General features: G+C 47.5%; 1 protein-coding gene across 2 annotated transcripts; it reads left to right on the top strand.

The window, feature by feature from the left end:
• Window positions 1-787: 787 nt before the first annotated feature.
• Window positions 788-10,378, top strand: LOC115035155 (E3 ubiquitin-protein ligase pellino homolog 1-like). 2 transcript variants are annotated; one of them, XM_029492905.1, is made up of 8 exons: window positions 793-852; window positions 1,183-1,232; window positions 5,639-5,795; window positions 7,064-7,193; window positions 7,284-7,385; window positions 7,827-8,024; window positions 8,107-8,295; window positions 8,818-10,378. In XM_029492905.1, the coding sequence occupies exons 3-8, from the start codon at window positions 5,710-5,712 to the stop codon at window positions 9,394-9,396; spliced, it is 1,284 nt and encodes a 427-aa protein (XP_029348765.1). In that variant the 5' UTR covers window positions 793-852; window positions 1,183-1,232; window positions 5,639-5,709; the 3' UTR covers window positions 9,397-10,378. The 2 variants fall into 2 exon arrangements, with proteins under 2 accessions (XP_029348835.1, XP_029348765.1); XM_029492975.1 differs by lacking the exon at window positions 1,183-1,232 and having other exon boundaries at window positions 788-852.
• Window positions 10,379-19,932: the final 9,554 nt, after the last annotated feature.

Below are 19,932 nucleotides of genomic sequence, written 5' to 3'. Positions count from 1 at the left end.
GTTTAGGCCTCCTCCTGCAGGAGTGCACCTCCTCCTGCAGAACTACACCTCCTCCTGCAGAACTGCACCTCCTCCTGCAGAACTGCACCTCCTTCTGCAGAACTGCACCTCCTCCTGCAGGACTGCACCTCCTCCTGCAGAACTACACCTCCTTCTGCAGAACTGCACCTCCTCCTGCAGAACTACACCTCCTCCTGCAGGAGTGCACCTCCTCCTGCAGAACTACACCTCCTCCTGCAGAACTGCACCTCCTCCTGCAGAACTGCACCTCCTTCTGCAGAACTGCACCTCCTCCTGCAGGACTGCACCTCCTCCTGCAGAACTACACCTCCTTCTGCAGAACTGCACCTCCTCCTGCAGAACTGCACCTCCTTCTGCAGAACTGCACCTCCTCCTGCAGAACTGCACCTCCTCCTGCAGGACTGCACCTCCTCCTGCAGAACTGCACCTCCTCCTGCAGGAGTGCACCTCCTTCTTTCAGATGCATATGTAATTGCTTTGCATATATAAAAACAAAGAGAGACAGACAGGAATACAGAGAGAAAGACAGACAGAGAGAGAGACAGCACAACCCATTTTTAAGGACATCACGATGAAACAATTGCACAAAAATGTACAATATAAATATGTAAATGACTGTTTGTGTGTGTTATACATGTCTGAATACGTTTAAAAGGTAAACAGACTAATTTCCATAAACAACAAGAACAACAAACAATAAAAGCTTTTGATAGTGTCGGTGTGTAGTTTTATTTTGAAGGCTGGGCGGAAGTGTTCTCTTTCACGGCCGCAGTTTGGTCCGGACTCAGTGTGGTTCAGTCGGTTCTCCGGTCCGGGTGTCTCCAGCCGGTGGTGAGTCTGTTGTTGTTGTTTTTATAAAGTCCAAAGAGGTGTTGACCCGGTAAACTGGGTTTTTTTGGGTCTTTAACGGGCTCCGGTGCTCCGCCAGCAGTCGGTAACATTCAGGCAGAAGTTTACAAAGTTTACAACAACAACAACACAATCTTCCTCTTTAAAGCACACCATGAATGTCGCTGTCATCTGTAGATGTAGATGACTTTTTATCAGGTCGGTTCTTGAAGTTTCTGTATGAATGAATAACTGAATCCAGAAGCTTCTTTAAAAAGTTCTGTTTGTAATCATGAAACAGCTGAGTTGTGTTTGTTTTTCCTCATAAAACAGGCTGGGACTCGTTTTTTCACCGTATTGTCCCAAACAGGACTCCAGCAGAGGTTTGATGGCTGTTCTGTCCCAGTCTGTCCTGTTCTGTCCCGTTCTGTCCTGTTCTGTCCTGTTCTGTCCCGTTCTGTCCTGTTCTGTCCCAGTCTGTCCTCTTCTGTCCCAGTCTGTCCTGTTCTGTCCCAGTCTGTCCCATTCTGTCCTGTTCTGTCCCGTTCTGTCCCGTTCTGTCCCAGTCTGTCCCAGTCTGTCCTGTTCTGTCCTGTTCTGTCCCAGTCTGTCCTGTTCTGTCCCAGTCTGTCCTGTTCTGTCCTGTTCTGTCCCAGTCTGTCCTGTTCTGTCCCAGTCTGTCCTCTTCTGTCCCAGTCTGTCCTGTTCTGTCCCAGTCTGTCCCATTCTGTCCTGTTCTGTCCCGTTCTGTCCCGTTCTGTCCCAGTCTGTCCCAGTCTGTCCCAGTCTGTCCTGTTCTGTCCTGTTCTGTCCTGTTCTGTCCTGTTCTGTCCCGTTCTGTCCCAGTCTGTCCCGTTCTGTCCCAGTCTGTCCCAGTCTGTCCCAGTCTGTCCTGTTCTGTCCTGTTCTGTCCCAGTCTGTCCTGTTCTGTCCCAGTCTGTCCCGTTCTGTCCTGTTCTGTCCTGTTCTGTCCCAGTCTGTCCTGTTCTGTCCTGTTCTGTCCCGGTCTGTCCCGGTCTGTCCCAGTCTGTCCCATTCGGTCCCAGTCTGTCCCAGTCTGTCCCATTCTGTCCTGTTCTGTCCCAGTCTGTCCTGTTCTGTCCTGTTCTGTCCCGGTCTGTCCTGTTCTGTCCTGTTCTGTCCCAGTCTGTCCCATTCTGTCCCAGTCTGTCCCAGTCTGTCCCATTCTGTCCTGTTCTGTCCCAGCCTGTCCCGTTCTGTCCCAGTCTGTCCCGTTCTGTCCCATTCTGTCCCAGTCTGTCCCAGTCTGTCCCAGTCTGTCCTGTTCTGTCCCAGTCTGTCCTGTTCTGTCCTGTTCTGTCCCAGTCTGTCCCGTTCTGTCCTGTTCTGTCCCGTTCTGTCCCGTTCTGTCCTGTTCTGTCCCAGTCTGTCCTGTTCTGTCCCAGTCTGTCCCGTTCTGTCCTGTTCTGTCCCATTCTGTCCTGTTCTGTCCCAGCCTGTCCCGTTCTGTCCCAGTCTGTCCCGTTCTGTCCCATTCTGTCCCAGTCTGTCCCAGTCTGTCCCATTCTGTCGTGTTCTGTCCCAGTCTGTCCTGTTCTGTCCCAGTCTGTCCCGTTCTGTCCCGTTCTGTCCCAGTCTGTCCCATTCTGTCCTGTTCTGTCCCAGTCTGTCCTGTTCTGTCCCAGTCTGTCCCAGCCTGTCCCGTTCTGTCCTGTTCTGTCCCAGTCTGTCCCAGTCTGTCCCAGTCTGTCCCGTTCTGTCCTGTTCTGTCCCGCTCTGTCTCGTTCTGTCCCGTTCTGTCCCGCTCTGTCTCGTTCTGTCCTGTTCTGTCCCAGTCTGTCCTGTTCTGTCCTGTTCTGTCCCAGTCTGTCCCGTTCTGTCCCATTCTGTCCTGTTCTGTCCCAGTCTGTCCCAGTCTGTCCCAGTCTGTCCCAGTCTGTCCTGTTCTGTCCTGTTCTGTCCTGTTCTGTCCTGTTCTGTCCCGTTCTGTCCCAGTCTGTCCCGTTCTGTCCCAGTCTGTCCCAGTCTGTCCCAGTCTGTCCTGTTCTGTCCTGTTCTGTCCCAGTCTGTCCTGTTCTGTCCCAGTCTGTCCCGTTCTGTCCTGTTCTGTCCTGTTCTGTCCCAGTCTGTCCTGTTCTGTCCTGTTCTGTCCCGGTCTGTCCCGGTCTGTCCCAGTCTGTCCCATTCGGTCCCAGTCTGTCCCAGTCTGTCCCATTCTGTCCTGTTCTGTCCCAGTCTGTCCTGTTCTGTCCTGTTCTGTCCCGGTCTGTCCTGTTCTGTCCTGTTCTGTCCCAGTCTGTCCCATTCTGTCCCAGTCTGTCCCAGTCTGTCCCATTCTGTCCTGTTCTGTCCCAGCCTGTCCCGTTCTGTCCCAGTCTGTCCCGTTCTGTCCCATTCTGTCCCAGTCTGTCCCAGTCTGTCCCAGTCTGTCCTGTTCTGTCCCAGTCTGTCCTGTTCTGTCCTGTTCTGTCCCAGTCTGTCCCGTTCTGTCCTGTTCTGTCCCGTTCTGTCCCGTTCTGTCCTGTTCTGTCCCAGTCTGTCCTGTTCTGTCCCAGTCTGTCCCGTTCTGTCCTGTTCTGTCCCATTCTGTCCTGTTCTGTCCCAGCCTGTCCCGTTCTGTCCCAGTCTGTCCCGTTCTGTCCCATTCTGTCCCAGTCTGTCCCAGTCTGTCCCATTCTGTCGTGTTCTGTCCCAGTCTGTCCTGTTCTGTCCCAGTCTGTCCCGTTCTGTCCCGTTCTGTCCCAGTCTGTCCCATTCTGTCCTGTTCTGTCCCAGTCTGTCCTGTTCTGTCCCAGTCTGTCCCAGCCTGTCCCGTTCTGTCCTGTTCTGTCCCAGTCTGTCCCAGTCTGTCCCAGTCTGTCCCGTTCTGTCCTGTTCTGTCCCGCTCTGTCTCGTTCTGTCCCGTTCTGTCCCGCTCTGTCTCGTTCTGTCCTGTTCTGTCCCAGTCTGTCCTGTTCTGTCCTGTTCTGTCCCAGTCTGTCCCGTTCTGTCCCATTCTGTCCTGTTCTGTCCCAGTCTGTCCCAGCCTGTCCCATTCTGTCCTGTTCTGTCCCAGTCTGTCCCAGCCTGTCCCGTTCTGTCCTGTTCTGTCCCAGTCTGTCCCAGCCTGTCCCGTTCTGTCCTGTTCTGTCCCGCTCTGTCTCGTTCTGTCCTGTTCTGTCCCAGCCTGTCCCGTTCTGTCCTGTTCTGTCCCAGTCTGTCCCAGCCTGTCCCGTTCTGTCCTGTTCTGTCCCGCTCTGTCTCGTTCTGTCCCGTTCTGTCCCGCTCTGTCTCGTTCTGTCCTGTTCTGTCCCGGTCTGTCCCGGTCTGTGGAGTCCAGCTGGCCTCTTTTGTTTGGGCCTGTCCCTGTCCCTGTCCCTGTCCCTGTCCCTGTCCCTGTCCCTGGGCCATCTGTCCCTGCAGATGCTGCTTTTGTTTCCTGTTCCAAACTTGTAATTTTGCCGTTTTTGTGGCTGTCCGTTCACATTCAGCTCAGTTTTTCCACCTTCTGTCCCAGAATCTGGACACAGTGAAGTTTTGGGGGATGAAATGAGACGCTTTCGAGGGCCGCAGCCTTCTGGTGGAGCGACTTTACTGTAGGGTCCATGTCAGAAGCATCCGTTTCCATGGTGATCCATCCCGGACAAACGGAGCCACCTTCATGATTCAGGAACCCCAACCCTGACATCAGTCAGACCGGCCGTGTTCTGTTTGGTCGCTGCTTCTCGAGATAAATAATTCACAGGCTGAAATTCACCACCGCTCTGCATCGACCTGCAGGATGAAGTCATGAACCCCATTCAGCCTCCAGACGCAGACACATCCAGGTGTCTCACCGCTCAGAGTTATAGTCAGGCCTGATGACCTGAGTCACGGCGTGTGATTCACCTCGCCGTCACTGTAGTCCTCCTCCTCGTCCGTCCAGCTCTGGTGACTGTTAGTTTTTCCTTCAGAGCTGCAGGGTCACTCCACCGTCCAGAACCCAAACCTTCAGTCAGCATGAAAAATCTGCATCTGCCACCGTCATTCAGGCAAAGGTTCATCCCAGCCACATTTATCGGACAGTGTGTGGCTGCCATTTTCTGCTGCAGCCTGTTGAGGTCAAAGGTCAACTTCACTCTGATGACAGAATTATCACTGTCTGCTCACAAAAAGCATCCTCTGAGTCCACTTCAGGAACCTGCTCGTGAGGAAAGTCCGACTCCTCCAGGATGAAGGATGAAGAGTTTACGGCCTCAGTCTTCAGCACAACATGCTCCGCTTGGAGGGACACAGAGCAGGAAGGAGGGGAGGAGTTAGGGGACTGTACAGACTGTACTGTTCATTACGAAACAGTTAAACATCTCATTATTAAATCCATAAAAACATGATATTGAAACTACTTGAGCTTTTGAAACCAGAATAAACAAAGAGCCTTCAAAGACTTCGACTTTGAGCAGAACTGAATGAAGCTCTTGAAAAGGCTCGAAGACGTCGTTTTTAATAAGTCTGTTGAATCGCCGTTTGTCTGAACAACCACTAACTTGCAGATTTGATGATGTTGCGTCAACTCTGGCCTTTTGAAATCAGGGCTTCTTATGAATGAGTGAATGAAAAAGTTCAGCCTGGCACAAAGGATTGTAACATCAGGCGCGGCGTGCTGCGTATTGAGTCACGCCGTCACAGACGCAGATGACCTCCATTTACACCTAACAACCCCGCTCAGTGTGCTCGGCTGAATACGTGCATTGTTTGCCCCTGTCGCGCCCAGCCCCCCGCACAAAGACAGTGTGAGCGTGTTGTAGTCATGTGTGATGTGTGTGTGTAAAAGTGAAACTAGAAACTGAACCAGTTCTTGTTGTGTCTGCAGTGATGTGTTGTGGAGCTGCACCGATGGAGACACTCTGAGTCCGCACCGTCCTCGCTCTGTAGGCTGCACAGATGTTTTCACTTGGACAGGAAAACATCGCCCCCTCCCCCCCTTCCACCAAAGGACCAGTCAAATATGGAGAGCTCATTGTGCTGGGGTAAGACGAGTCATTAAGCTTTAGTGGACCAACCTGCGGGCCGTTTGATTAAAACTGGCCCAACAAATGGTTTGTTGATCTTTGAAATAGTGGAAGGATGTGATTTTATATATAGATATAAAAAAAAGTTTTAAAACAATAGCAGGAAGTTGTTGTTAGCTGTTGTGCTAAAAGCAGTGAATGAATATCTGGTTAGCAGCAGGAGCTGCAGTCAGATCTTCCACAACACCACGGACTCCGTGATCAACCTGCACAGACGTGTCGCTGCTGCCCATAAGACGCTCCGTCAGAGGAAACTTCTGGGGCAATTCACTACACAAGAGCTGTGTTGAAACTCCTCTGGGTGCTTTCAGGGGCATTTACAATCCTGAAGAATCAGTTTGTTTAAGAAGCTCCAGTTTTCTGTTTTAAAGGCGCTACAGAAGGAAGGTTGGCTCTGAAATGGCATGAACAGTCACAGCTCATTAACAGCTGTAGTTCTTCTCCGAACTTTCACTTACCTGTAGATAATACTGGATTTTGGACTTCTGGTTAGACTTTGTACCTGAACTCTGCACAGTGACAATAAAACCAACAAGCTCCCGTCTCACCAGTCCAGAATCAGCTGAGCTGCACGTCTAGTTTTCTTTCTTTTTTCGGATTGTTGAAAACATTTGTTATGATCATGTGTTGATCTTTCTGGAAGATGAAGGTTATTGTTCTGTGACATTGAGGAAGTAAATCCAAAGAGAAAATGGAGAACTACAGATGTGAAGTTATAGAAAGAAGTTCATATCGCAGCTTCCTCATTCATGTGTCGATGACTTTTCTCACAGCCAAACCCACCAAGGATCAGGCTCCAGGACCAACCGGCCCTCTGTCTGGGAGAGTCCGGTCATCAGGTTTCATTTTAAACAGCCAGTGAAAACAGGGGCGACTTTATCTGAAACACAGGAAGTTTGCATTATCCAGTGGAAGAATGGCTGAGCTGAGCTGAACTCCAGTGTTTATTTGACCTGTGCTCGGCTGCAGTCTGGCTCTGAAGATAACCTCCAGCTACACTCAGCTGGTTTGGATCTTCTCATTAGCTGCCAAATCCAGAAATGTTTCAAAAACGTTCAGTAAGAGACTTTTTATTCCGACATTCAGTCACATAATGAGGTGTTGGACATGAGACCTTCCTGACGGAGGCCACAGGGAAACAGTAGCTGCTGCGATCCAGGACGAGCTTTGAAATGTCACATGAAGCATGACAGCACACAAACATGGAGTTTGACTTTTGTGTTCAGGTGTAACGGCTCGCTGCCCAGCGGAGACAAGGGGAGGAGGAAGAGCCGCTTCGCTCTGTGTCGCAGAAACAAAGCCAACGGAGTGAAACCCAGCACTGTGCACACGTCCTGCACTCCTCAGGCCGCCAAGGTGAGATTCATGTGCCGTGACATCATCTGGGACTGATCAGATAGACTTTGGAGATGTGTATGTGACTGAATGATGTGTTCCTGTCCACAGGCCATCAGCAACAAGGAGCAGCACAGCATATCGTACACTCTGTCCAGGGCGCACACGGTGGTGGTGGAGTACACCTACGACGGCAGCACCGACATGTTCCAGGTCCGCCTCCTCTGATTATTAAAGAAGAACATGAGGAAACGTTCCCTTCGACTTTGACGCCAACAGTCAAGCTTTAAGCACGGTTCGGTTTGAGTCAGGAAACCGATAAGAAACCGACACACATTCAGTCTAAATATAGCTTCATTATCTCATCAGGTCATGTCAGCCTGCTGTCAGCCATCTTGGTTTCTGTCAAACCAGTTGAAAGCATATTTAAATGAGAAGGTGGAGCTTCTGCTCTGTTCTCTGTCCTGATTGGGTGATACAGACTGTCACCAAACCATCCCCTGCTTTCTGTTTTCCTCTAAATGCAGCAGCAGTCATTTAAAAAATGATCATGTTGAAACTGCAGACAAATAAACACAAGAGTTTAAAGAAGGAAAAAGTTTGCAGTTTCCTGTTTCATCTCCAGGATTTCATTTTAAACGTGTGTGTGTCCAGATCGGTCGCTCCACAGAGACTCCCATCGACTTGGTGGTGACTGACATGGTTCCTGGTGGTCAGGGTCCTGCCGACAGTCAGACTGTTCAGAGCACAATTTCACGCTTCGCCTGCCGCATCATCTGCCAAAGAGACCCGCCTTACTCTGTCCGGATCTACGCGGCGGGCTTTGACTCCTCCAAGAACATCTTCCTCGGGGTAAGACCGCCTGCCTGCCGCTCCCGTTCCCAGATGCCGCTCTTCACCTCAGGCTAACGTGGACTCTTTCACATCTTCATAGGAGAAGGCCGCCAAGTGGAGGATGCAGGACGGTCAGATGGACGGGCTGACCACCAACGGCGTCCTGGTGATGCATCCACGCCAGGGGTTCAGCCAGGACTCCAAACCGGGCCTGTGGAGGGAAATCTCAGTGTGTGGCAACGTCTTCACGCTACGAGAAACCAGATCAGCTCAGCAGAGAGGCAAGATGGTGGGTGACTCCAGAGCTTAGCAGTTAGCTCAGATCTGACAGCCTGCTGATGGTGTGTGATGCATTCAGGGGCCCGACTGTGCACCAAATATTACTCAGAAATGAGTTTCAGACAGAGCAGGTCTGACTTTCAGTGTGTGACTTTCAGAAATTCAGTGTGAGCCGATTCTTTCATTTATTACATTTATTCTTGAAGTTTAAATTACATTTTTTAAATCACTCACGACTGTTTAGGTGTTGGTAGAAAAAGTCTGAAAAAATCCCTTCGACATTAAGAAATTTGTGAATCAACAGTTGAATGTGAGCAGCCGGACAAACTGACCTGACAAATACAAACACAGCAAATCTCCATCGTCATCGTGATCCCCGGCAGGAATACCAGCTCGGTTTCCTTCCCTTTGGAACCAGGAGCCACGGGGCCAATCCCAGGGCCCCAAAATAAGATGGCAGGCAGAAACACCAGCAGAGAGTCCGATGATTAGCCGTGTGGCCCCTGTGATCCGCCATTGTTCTCTTCCTCAGGTGGCGCCGGAGTCTAACGAGCTGGTGGACGGCTCGCTCATCGACCTGTGTGGCGCCACCCTGCTGTGGCGGACAGCCGAGGGCTTGGCTCACACCCCCACCGTCAAACACCTGGAGGTGCTGCGTCAGGAGCTGAACGCCGGGCGGCCGCAGTGCCCCGTCGGCTTCAACACGCTGGCCTTCCCCAGCCTGCGTCGCAAAGACGTCCTGGACGAGAAGCAGCCCTGGGCCTACCTGCGCTGCGGCCACGTGCACGGCTACCACAGCTGGGGCGGGCGCCGCGACCCCGAGGTGGAGATGGAGTGTCCGGAGAGGGAGTGCCCCATGTGCCGGACGCGGGGCCCCTACGTGCCGCTGTGGCTGGGCTGCGAGGCGGCCTTCTACGTGGACGCAGAGCCGCCCACCCACGCCTTCGCGCCCTGCGGTCACGTCTGCTCAGAGAAGACGACGGCCTACTGGGGTCAGATCCTGCTGCCGCACGGCACCCACGCCTTCCACGCCGCCTGCCCGTTCTGCATCCAGCCGCTGAGCGCAGACGCCGGCTGCATCAGACTCATCTTCCAGAGCCCGCTGGACTAACTTCCTCTCTCAGGCCTGAACCAACAAAACGTCTTTCTACTTTTAGATTTTTGTAATGAAATGAATTTAACTTAATTTTTTGGGGTGATTCTGCTGTTTCTTGTTGCTTTTGTTGGCTGCCGTCTCCTCACAGCTACACATCAACTTGCCTCAGACTTCTTATTTATTCTTTTTCCTCTTGAGTTGCGTCCTTTTGTGTCCACTCAGCTTTTACTCATGTGAAATAAACGCTGTGTGAAAAGAGATTAACTCCAAAGTGGTCTTAAAGGAATATTCCACCACAGAATGAAAATTACCTGTTGGGACTGTTTAACACTAAAATAGGCACCATTTCGTGTCCATAGACCAGATTACCATCCTGGAGCGCCACCGTGAGGCCAAAATGATCCTCTGCTGGCCAGAACCAGCATCCACTTCTGAGCAGAAGATTTTCTGAGTGAAAACAGTAAAACTCAGCTGCTCTCAGAAAGTTAGTTTGTGTGGTTGTTCTGTTCTGTGACCAGCAGGGGGCACAATGACAGCTGATACCATGCAGGTAAATGACATTAATGACCAAATAATCATTTTATCTGAAGGTTTAACATAAATGTTTCTATTTTTTAACTCATTCATTAATTCATTGTGTTTGAGATTAAAATCCAGATTTAAATACTAAATGACCTTTGACCTCTGAAGATTGGACTGCCTGCTTCTCTTCAGGTTTGGATCATTAAATTTGTTTCCAAGGCTAATTCCAGACAGCCCCGGCCCAATTGAACCTCTGCATATATCATGTATGTGTGTGTGTGTGTGTGTGTGTGTGTGTGTGTGTATACTCTTCGTCTGAGTTGTCGCTGTACTTAAACTCTGTCATTCAGATGTGTGTGTCACTGCCATGTAGTAGCTGGTAGCTGCTGTCAGTTTGGTGTGTAAATAGCTGTAATAACTTGCTGACACCACTGAAGTGCGCTCATGTGACTGACACTGCGATTAAAGTTCATATTGTGAATGCTTGCTTCATTATCTTTATAGTTTTAGCTTTTCAAATAGTTATTATTCTCAGTGTGCACAGCCTGTTACATCATACTCGTCGTCTTATAGGCTGCACCTTTTTATATTTAAAAAACATGTACAGTACACAAATTATTAGTTATTAGTTATTCAACAATATGTGAATGAGCAGTTACATTTGTACAGTCTTATAATTACTACTGGCCCTCTGAGGACAACGTGGGCAGGTGGTCCCTGAACTACACCCTTCAGTCCAAAACAGCTGAGGTGAAAGGTCAAATTTAACCCTAACTAGAAAAGAAAAAAGCTTAAAACAGGCAGCAGTTGAACACTGAAAATCACCACAACAGACCAGATGATGAATCAAGCTTTAATTAGGCTGAACAGGCCGTCAGCTTCAGGAACATTTACACACACAGAGAACAACAAACTCCAACTGAACTCCTGACGCTGAAGTGGCTGCTCTGAAACAGGACCAAGTGAAGCTCCAGAGAAAAGACAGGACGATGACAACCATCCAGTGAAAGGACAGAAAGCGCAGATTCAGTGATGACCTTTAGTTGTTGCTATGGAGACACTCATCAAACCAGCTGTAGTTTTTGACGCATTTGATGCATTTAAATTTGCCATTTTTGGGTTTATAACAACGGAAAACTTTGGAACCACTATTATGATCAGCTGCTTTGTTCACCGCTTCAATGGCTTCTTTTACCTTGGGGTGTTCAATGGGTGTGCCGTTGCCGTCCTTGTCGTACGGTTGGGAAAACACAAAAGCAAAGTGCTTCCACTTGGGGAAGTAGTGCTCAATTAATGGTACAATGCGGGCATAATGATCCACACTCATGCATCTTGCAGCACACGGGGAATAGAAAGAGTAGAAGAGCAGAAAATGGTTTTTAGCATTGTTTGTTAAGCTTTGCATGTTCTGCAAAACCCGTCGCTCAGCATGAGCAGTGTCCTTTTTGTTCTTCTGATCCTTTATCTTAAAGTCAGGCCTGGCAACAACCATGTTATCATCACTATACACTAAATTCTGAGTGAGTGCATTGTTGACCTTCCTTTCTTTTGCAAACACACCCTCAAATTTTTCCAAGTCTAGGATGTTTACAGCCAAGCTGACCTGCTTCGTAATGTGGTACCTGCCAAAGGAAACAGATGAATGAATGAAAATGCCTTCAGTGTTGTAAAAAGATAACCAGACGTTCAGAACCAACCACGAGGTTCATCACTGCAGCCGATAATCAACTATCAATAAGAAGTGTGTTTTCTTTTTGTTTGGTTACCAAACTGAGTTATTTACCTGTTCATCATGAACTGGACAATTTCTGCCAGCTTGTTTTCATTCCCAATCTTCTTTCTCCTAATCTCAGCCTGTTCTTTCTTATTCACAGCCGTGACTTCAGGAGACAGGATGGAGGTCAGCACCACCGTCATCCAGCACAGAGCGAAAACCTGCAGACAGTTCAGGTTCCAACACAAAGATGCGAACGTAAAAGTCCAAACGAAACCAGGCCGGATTTAGAGTCAAAGTCTCACAGTCACAGTCTGAACCTGAAAACAGCCGTCAGGACTTCTGGGACTTTGTGATGTCACAATGAAGCAGTGTTTTTAATCCACCCCCTACATTTATTATATTTTTATTGGATCACTCAGAAAACACTCAGCCAATCAGAAGAAAGGATCTGATGCTCTTTTCTAATTGGCTAACTGGGCTGTTGTTCCTGGACCTCCAAACAGAAATCTGAAATTTAAAACTACACTGAGATGGTTTTTAGTTCTTTAAACCACAAATATGTCTCTAATGGATCCCAACCCTTCAGAATAAAAGCCTGGAGTTGGTGAGTCTGCTGCAGACGTCCACTGAACTCCATCACATGAAGGTTTCAAGAAGGCCAGTGAATAAATAACTCACCTTCATCTTTTCTGTCTGGATGAGCTGAACACAAGAAGAAACGATTCAGTCAGTTCTTCCTCAGAGTTTGATGATGCTGCAGAGAACACAGTCAGGAAGAAGTGACTTCATTTCTTATAGAGGACAGAATCATGGACATTTATTGTAAATCAGCCAGGTGAAAATCTTTTACCTGCTTTGTTGGAGAAAGTCGTCTTTCAGATGCTGCTGACTTGGATCTGCTCTTGTTGCAGTCAGAAGGGAGTGATGTTTTTATAGAGAAGACTGGAACTTTGGCCAAACCCTCCGACACCTGATTTGGCCAAACACCAAAGAAATAATGAGGAAGAATGTGGAGCAGACATCCTGCTGATTTTACAGTCAGATCTAAAACAGACTGCAGCCTGCTGATGTCACGAAACCTCAAGTTACCTTAATTCTATTCAGAAATCTGTAGATTTTTTAATTCAACAAAAACTTTAATGCATCTGTCGAAAAAGAGGCAGCTAAAACGTTTAGACTCTATTATAATAAAAAAAAGTGTTGCATCATTACTTTCTGTGGTGTTGGACCTGCAGGCCTCTGAGTCTGAAGATAAGACGAAGACTTCCGTTTGGTGAGTGACTGGCTGATCCTCCACAGACAGCAAATCTTCCTGTTTTTACGGACTGAGAATGAGCAGTCACACTCACCTCCCTGTGCTTCTGTCTCTGTGCATTCCCCAAAACAAAGTCTGAGCCCCCAAACTGACATGAGAAGGTCTGAAAAAGGTGAGAATCTCCGTCTGCTCCTCACTCTGCATCATCAACCTGGACAGTGAAACAAACAGCTGACTTTGTGTAAATACAACGTGAAGAGACCGCCGATGGTGAAACCTCCGTCATCCTCCATGTTGGTCCAGACTCAGAGTTCGGAGCTCTTCAGCTGGTCTGCAGTTGGGAAAGTTCGTAGTTTTCAGCAGTCTGAATAAACTGGACGTTTAAAGGTGTGTGTCTGCCTCTTTGGAAACAACACTGTTGTTAGTTGTGTTGTCGAATGTTTGTCCAGTCATGGTGACTGAGCAGGTCTGAAGCTGTTTCACACTTGTGTGTCAGTGTGTTGAAACACAATTTCACAGAAATGTTTTTATGTCAAAAAAAAAAAAACAAACCACTGACAGGAAATAAAGATGACGGGCTCCCTGTCAGGACCAACTGTCCTCAGTCCACTGAGGGAGACTGAATATGAATAAATAACTCACCTTCATCTTTTCTGTCTGGATGAGCTGAACACAAGAAGAAACGATTCAGTCAGTTCTTCCTCAGAGTTTGATGATGCTGCAGAGAACACAGTCAGGAAGAAGTGACTTCATTTCTTATGGAGGACAGAATCATGGACACACCTGAGAGACTAAACCCTCCAAAATGGAGCAAGAGCAGTTAAATTAAATGTATTTCCCGTTTAGATAAACCTAGGCTGAAGTCAAGTTTAACAAAGATCTCCTCTGAGCTGATTTTACAAAGAAGTGGAGTCTTAAATTTAGTCAAACAGATTCAGAAGAAGATATAAATTTCTGTGATGTGGCCTTTGTTTTATTCTAACGAATTTTTGTTGATCTTTATGAATCATCTGCAGAACTGCAGACAGACACTGACCCACAAGAATCACCTCCAAGGGAAGTCCTTTTGGTTCCTGGATGTTCCTGGAATTAAAAAAACATTAGTTTTCATGCAAATCACAGACTGAACAAATGTACTGGAGCAGCGTTTCTCTCAGAAAGACTGTGACCTTCAGCTCACCTCCACCTGATCCCTCTGCTTTCAGACACGGAGGCCTCCTACTGCACTGAAGCCTGTCAAACCAGAGGACTCCTCAGCAGGACCTGGATCTTTATCGACAGTATCCATTAAAGCCATCACAGATTAGGAAGGAGGTGCCTCACATTTAGCTGTCTGAGTGGAAACTAAAAGACTCGGATCAAACCTGTGACGTGTTTGTTATCATGGCTCCAACAGGGAGGAAACACAAAGACACCTGAGAGTGGATGCTGAGCTGAGCTTTATTTTGAAAGAGCAGACTTTGTTAAACTTTACAGTAGATACTGAATCTGTGAACACTCGTGTTCATTTACATACAATCTGTTTGTTTCAGTGAAATATCAAAGAAGCTGAAAGAGTTTGAAAACCATCCTACAGAACCCCCACCTGCCCCATCTACCCCCCCTCTGACCTCTACCCCCCCTCTGACCTCCACCCCCCCTCTGACCTCTACCCCCGCCTCTTACCTCTACCCCCCCTCTGACCTCTACCCCCGCCTCTTACCTCTACCCCGCCTCTTACCTCTACCCCCCCTCTTACCTGTACCCCCTCTCTTACCTCTACCCCCCCTCTTACCTGTACCCCCCCTCTTACCTGTACCCCCCCTCTGACCTCTACCCTGCCTCTGACCTCCACCCCCCCTCTGACCTCTACCCCCCCTCTGACCTCTACCCCCCCCTCTGACCTCTACCCCCGCCTCTTACCTCTACCCCCCCTCTTACCTGTACCCCCTCTCTGACCTCTACCCTGCCTCTGACCTCTACCCCCCCTCTGACCTCTACCCCCCCTCTGAGCTCCAACCCCCCTCTGACCTCTACCCTCTCTCTGAGTTCCACCCCCTCTCTGAGCTCCACCCCATATCTGAGCCCCAACCCCCCCTCTGACCTCTACCCCCCCTCTGACCTCTACCCCCTCTCTGAGCTCCACCCCATATCTGAGTTCCTCCCTCTCTCTGAGCCCCACCCCCTCTCTGTGCTCCACCCCCTATCTGAGCTCCACCCCCCCTCTGTGCTCCAACCCCTACCTGAGCCCCACCCCCTATCTGAGCTCCACCCCCTATCTGAGCTCCACCCCCTCTCTGGTTGTCTTTATAACAGTCATTTGTAACTTGATTGTCTGTAGAACAACTTGTACACCGTATCCCATTAAACCCCCAGCATCTGTAAATGTTCCCTAAACCGACTCTGCCTCCAAGCTGCTCCAGGGCTGCACGTCTTTCATTCTCAGATGCCTCCTCATCACCACGAGGTTTAAATACGTTAGTAAACACTAGAGCACGATTGTCCCACTGATTAATCTGCTGTATGCTGCTAAGAATGCTCCACTGACTCTCTAGATTTGTGCAGGTTTGGGAACACGGAGAGGAAAGAACATAGAAAAGCAGTAAATCATTATTTCTCCGATTGGTAACTAAAGTGTTGAACCCCTGAAGAACTCGATACTCTGCATGCTCAGCTTTACCGTGATTGATGGCATCAGGACATTGAGTAGAAACATCAGCCCATGTTCTAACACCCCGAGGGCAACCTCTGAGACGACGGCTCCATGTTGTTGGTACAACTTGATTGGGACACTGACTCACAACATTTGGCCAATGCAGCACTGTGGCTGCCACCACGTTTCTGCTACTGTACACTCCACAATTCTGGATCGTGGTCTTCACTGCATCACCAGTGTCCGGGACTAAATTCAAATCATATGATCCAGTGGCAGGATTGAGTGGGATGCTTACAGCCATACAGTACATGGGAGATACCCTGTTAAAGGAAGCAAGCGCAGAATGTCAAACGTGACATTTGAAACTGTGTGTGAATGTGATGTAGAAATGTGAACAGTCAGTGATGAGCTAAAATGGACATCAGGCACTTTGTGTGTTTTTGGGAATCAAATGGAAGAACTGTAACATGAGCTGTGATTTCGCCTCAATGTTGTGAATTAAGAAGCAGAACGCCAAAAATTCTTAAGTGCATATGTGGTAAAATATTCTGCTGGTCTCTGGAGCTTTTGTGGGTTTTAACAATAGTCTTATCAGTTCTGTGTTCCCTTTTGCTCTGTTCTCTTTTCTGGAACTTTTATTTTGTAAGTTTACATAATTTAAGGTTTAAGGAAATTCATCGTCATTCACAACAAGTATGTGCTTCTTAAGGAACAAAATCGGTTACTCCGGTCCAGTAGAGGGTGAAATAAACAGAATATAACCATGTAGAAAATAATTCTTTACTGACTTACGTTTCTCTAGTTTCTTGGTCAATGTAGCTCGGTTTGTATCTGCCAAAGGAAACAGAGACTTCAGGATGTTGGCTCATATGACTGATGGACAGATTTTTATCTTTGATCATTAAATTAACTCACCTGTTTATGAGTTGTTGTATTATTGGTGCAAGTTGATTCTGGTCCACAGCTGAAGTCTTCCCGGTGGACAGGAACACAGCCAGTGACACCACCATCCAGGAGAGAGCAGCCATCTGAGAGTTCACAGCAGGAGGATCAGAAAAAGGTCAAATGGAAATAATGTCCAACATGTTGGAGCCTAAAGGAGCCGTCCCTGAAACAGCTCTGTTATCTGTGACAGAAGTTCTGAGGACAGGTCCAACTGAAGGTCAGTCCTCGGTTCTTCATCGTGGAAAGAGTCTGTTACTCCACCACTGATCTTCTGAGAGAAGCTCCTCTAACACCCTGACATCCTTCAGCTCACCTCTCTACCTGATCCCTTTGCTTTCAGTAGATGTTGTCCTTTGTCTCTACTTTACTTTACTTTTGTGGCTACTGACAGTAAATGTGGAAGAAATCAGTCAAGTCCTTTACTGATTTTGTTCAAATTGGGCAGCATCTAAAAAAGGCAAACAAAAAGTGAGCAAAGTTGTCAAAGCTCACCTTCTCTGCTGCTGGCAGCAGAATCTGGGATCTAAACAGGAAAAAACACATTTGTGTAAATCCAGAGAGTAAATCTGATGTATGGAGTAAAACAGTGTTGGCTTCTCCTGCTGTCTTTAACTCAAACCTGAGTTTAAGTTCAACTGAAACCACATCGACATCATTTAAAAGAATTATGAATGAATGTACCTCTGAATTGAAATATGAATCAGTTGAAATTACAACCAGTTATTACAACAGCTATGTTGTGTGAAATTCATGTTATATTAAAGTTGTGATTTATTGTAAATCAGCCAGGTGAAAATCTTTTACCTGCTTTGTTGGAGAAAGTCGTCTTTCAGATGCTGCTGACTTGGATCTGCTCTTGTTGCAGTCAGAAGGGAGTGATGTTTTTATAGAGAAGACTGGAACTTTGGCCAAACGCTCCGACACCTGATTTGGCCAAACACCAAAGAAATAATGAGGAAGAAGGCATCCTGATGTCACGAAACCTCAAGTTACCTGAATTCTATTCAGAAATCTGTAGATTTTTTAATTCAACAAAAACTTTAATGCATCTGTCGAAAAAGAGGCAGCTAAAACGTTTAGACTCTATTATAATAAAAAAAAGTGTTGCATCATTACTTTCTGTGGTGTTGGACCTGCAGGCCTCTGAGTCTGAAGATAAGACGAAGACTTCCGTTTGGTGAGTGACTGGCTGATCCTCCACAAACAGCAAATCTTCCTGTTTTTACGGACTGAGAATGAGCAGTCACACTCACCTCCCTGTGCTTCTGTCTCTGTGCATTCCCCAAAACAAAGTCTGAGCCCCCAAACTGACATGAGAAGGTCTGAAAAAGGTGAGAATCTCCGTCTGCTCCTCACTCTGCATCATCAACCTGGACAGTGAAACAAACAGCTGACTTTGTGTAAATACAACGTGAAGAGACCGCCGATGGTGAAACCTCCGTCATCCTCCATGTTGGTCCAGACTCAGAGTTCGGAGCTCTTCAGCTGGTCTGCAGTTGGGAAAGTTCGTAGTTTTCAGCAGTCTGAATAAGCTGGACGTTTAAAGGTGTGTGTCTGCCTCTTTGGAAACTGTAGGGCAGTGACAGGGCCCAGGGGTGCTGTCACCGTGAGGTCACCAGGTCACCATGACCCATACTAGTGCGAACAGCAGGGGCCGGATTCACAAATCTTTCTTCAGAAAAAAATGAAGGCGAAATGGTATTCTTGAAAACAAAGTTTTACATTTTGTTCTTGATCTTTCTCTGAACTGTAAGACCTACGGTGAGGAGCTAAACCTCTAATGTAAGTAATCTCATCCAGCTGGGGATGAGGACTGATGGAGGATGATGTGTCCACCGGGGGCTGTTCTGGGAGGGTGGGGGATGTTGTGGGTACGTTTTTCACCACAGTTGAAAAAGTTAGAGACCCTGTTCGTTGTTTTCCAGGTTGGCACCTCAACCTCGGGTTAGGTTAGAAATCTGCACCTCCTCCTCGCCCTTCCTCATCCACCTAGTTACACTTTCAGCTCCGCCGGTCTTCTTCATCAGTAGTTTCCTCTCAGCTCCCTTCTGTTTCACCTCTGACTTGAAATCGTCTCTGAGCTGAGACAACCTCGGCCACTTTGGCCACACTCAGACTTATTTTCAGCTGTTATTCACATATTGTCTAGTTTCCCACGCAGTTATTTTTTTTCTTACATGAATGTCCTCAATTATAACCTCAAGCTTCTGCTTTGAGACGTTTGACCATTAATTTATGATTAACCTCATTTTAAATATTTATTGGCTTGTACAATCCAATGTATTAATTCATGAAGTATTTTAAGAAGTTCATAACTTGGAAAAATAAAGAAGAAAAATAAATTCATAAGATTTGAGACTGTTGCGTAATGTGGGATTTTGTCACAGAGACTTCCCCATCTGAAGTCTCCGGTCCCCATCTCAGATGGCCGCCCCCCCCCCTCAGCCTGGTTCTGCTCGAGGTTTCTGCCTCTTAAAGGAAGTTTTTCCTGCTCATCGGGGATCTGTTGGGTCTCTTTAAATAAATTTATAAAGAGTTTGGTCTGGACCTGCTCTGTATGTAAAGTGCCTTGATGTAACTGTGTTATGATTTGGCGATATACAAATAAATCTGATTTGATTTGATTTGATTAGATTCCTCTTTTGGTCCACCTCTCTCTGCCACAACAAAACAACACCGTGTTTTTAGTTGTTAGTTGTGTTGACGTCTGTTTGTCCAGTCATGCAGGTTTGTTGTTTGTTGTTTCCACACTGGTGTGTTGAGACACAATTTCACAGAATGTTTTCATGTTCCAGATGAGAGATGAGCTAATCTGGGCCTGCATGTGGATGCAACTTTGACCTAAAGCTGGTGCAGACCAAGTCCAGGTCTGAGGAACAAAAACCAGATGAAGGTGTGGACTCGGTTCTGAATCTAGTCATCTGTGGGGTGAGTCCAGATCCAGACACCACATGTGTTGGATCAGGATTACACCAAAGTCCAGAACACAGCGCCGCGGTTTGGAGATGACTCAGAACTTCAGGTGCTTTAGTCTCATTTCTAAAAACAGGCAGTGATCTGATTGGCCAGCAGGTGTTTACAGGTGTAGACAGGTAAACAGGTAAACGGGGGTAAACTGACAAGTGAGAAAAAATAAAAACAAACTTGTTGTGAATGTCGTCAGTGAACAACATTAAAAAACAAAATAACTAAAAAAGGAAACAACAACAAAAGTGATGATGTGCAGTTTGTTTGTCTGTCGCATAGCAACCGTTGTTTTTATTTTTTTTTTATTTATATTAAATGAACAAATAAAAAATGACACCGTAGTCTGACCGTTTGATAAAAACGCCGTTGCGGCCGGAAGTGTGTTTAAATCTACTCAGAGTCCGGAAGTGGACTTGCAGGTTCTGGACCGGATGTCATCACACAGGTGGACCGGGGGTAACGCTGACCGGTCTGGGCAGCAGGGGGCAGCAGGGAGCTCGGTACCGGGCA

This window comes from Echeneis naucrates, chromosome 1, assembly GCF_900963305.1.
Source record: "Echeneis naucrates chromosome 1, fEcheNa1.1, whole genome shotgun sequence".
NCBI lineage: Eukaryota > Metazoa > Chordata > Actinopteri > Carangiformes > Echeneidae > Echeneis > Echeneis naucrates.
Note: the sequence above shows the minus strand (reverse complement) of the source record. Positions and strands in the feature narration are given on the sequence as shown.

Coding starts and splice junctions, on each gene's coding strand:
- LOC115035155 (XM_029492975.1), top strand. CDS start 5,710: ATGTTTTCACTTGGACAGGAAAACATCGCCCCCTCCCCCCCTTCCACC. Junction 5,796..7,063: donor GGAGAGCTCATTGTGCTGGG/GTAAGACGAGTC, acceptor TTTTGTGTTCAG/GTGTAACGGCTCGCTGCCCA. Junction 7,386..7,826: donor GCAGCACCGACATGTTCCAG/GTCCGCCTCCTC, acceptor GTGTGTGTCCAG/ATCGGTCGCTCCACAGAGAC.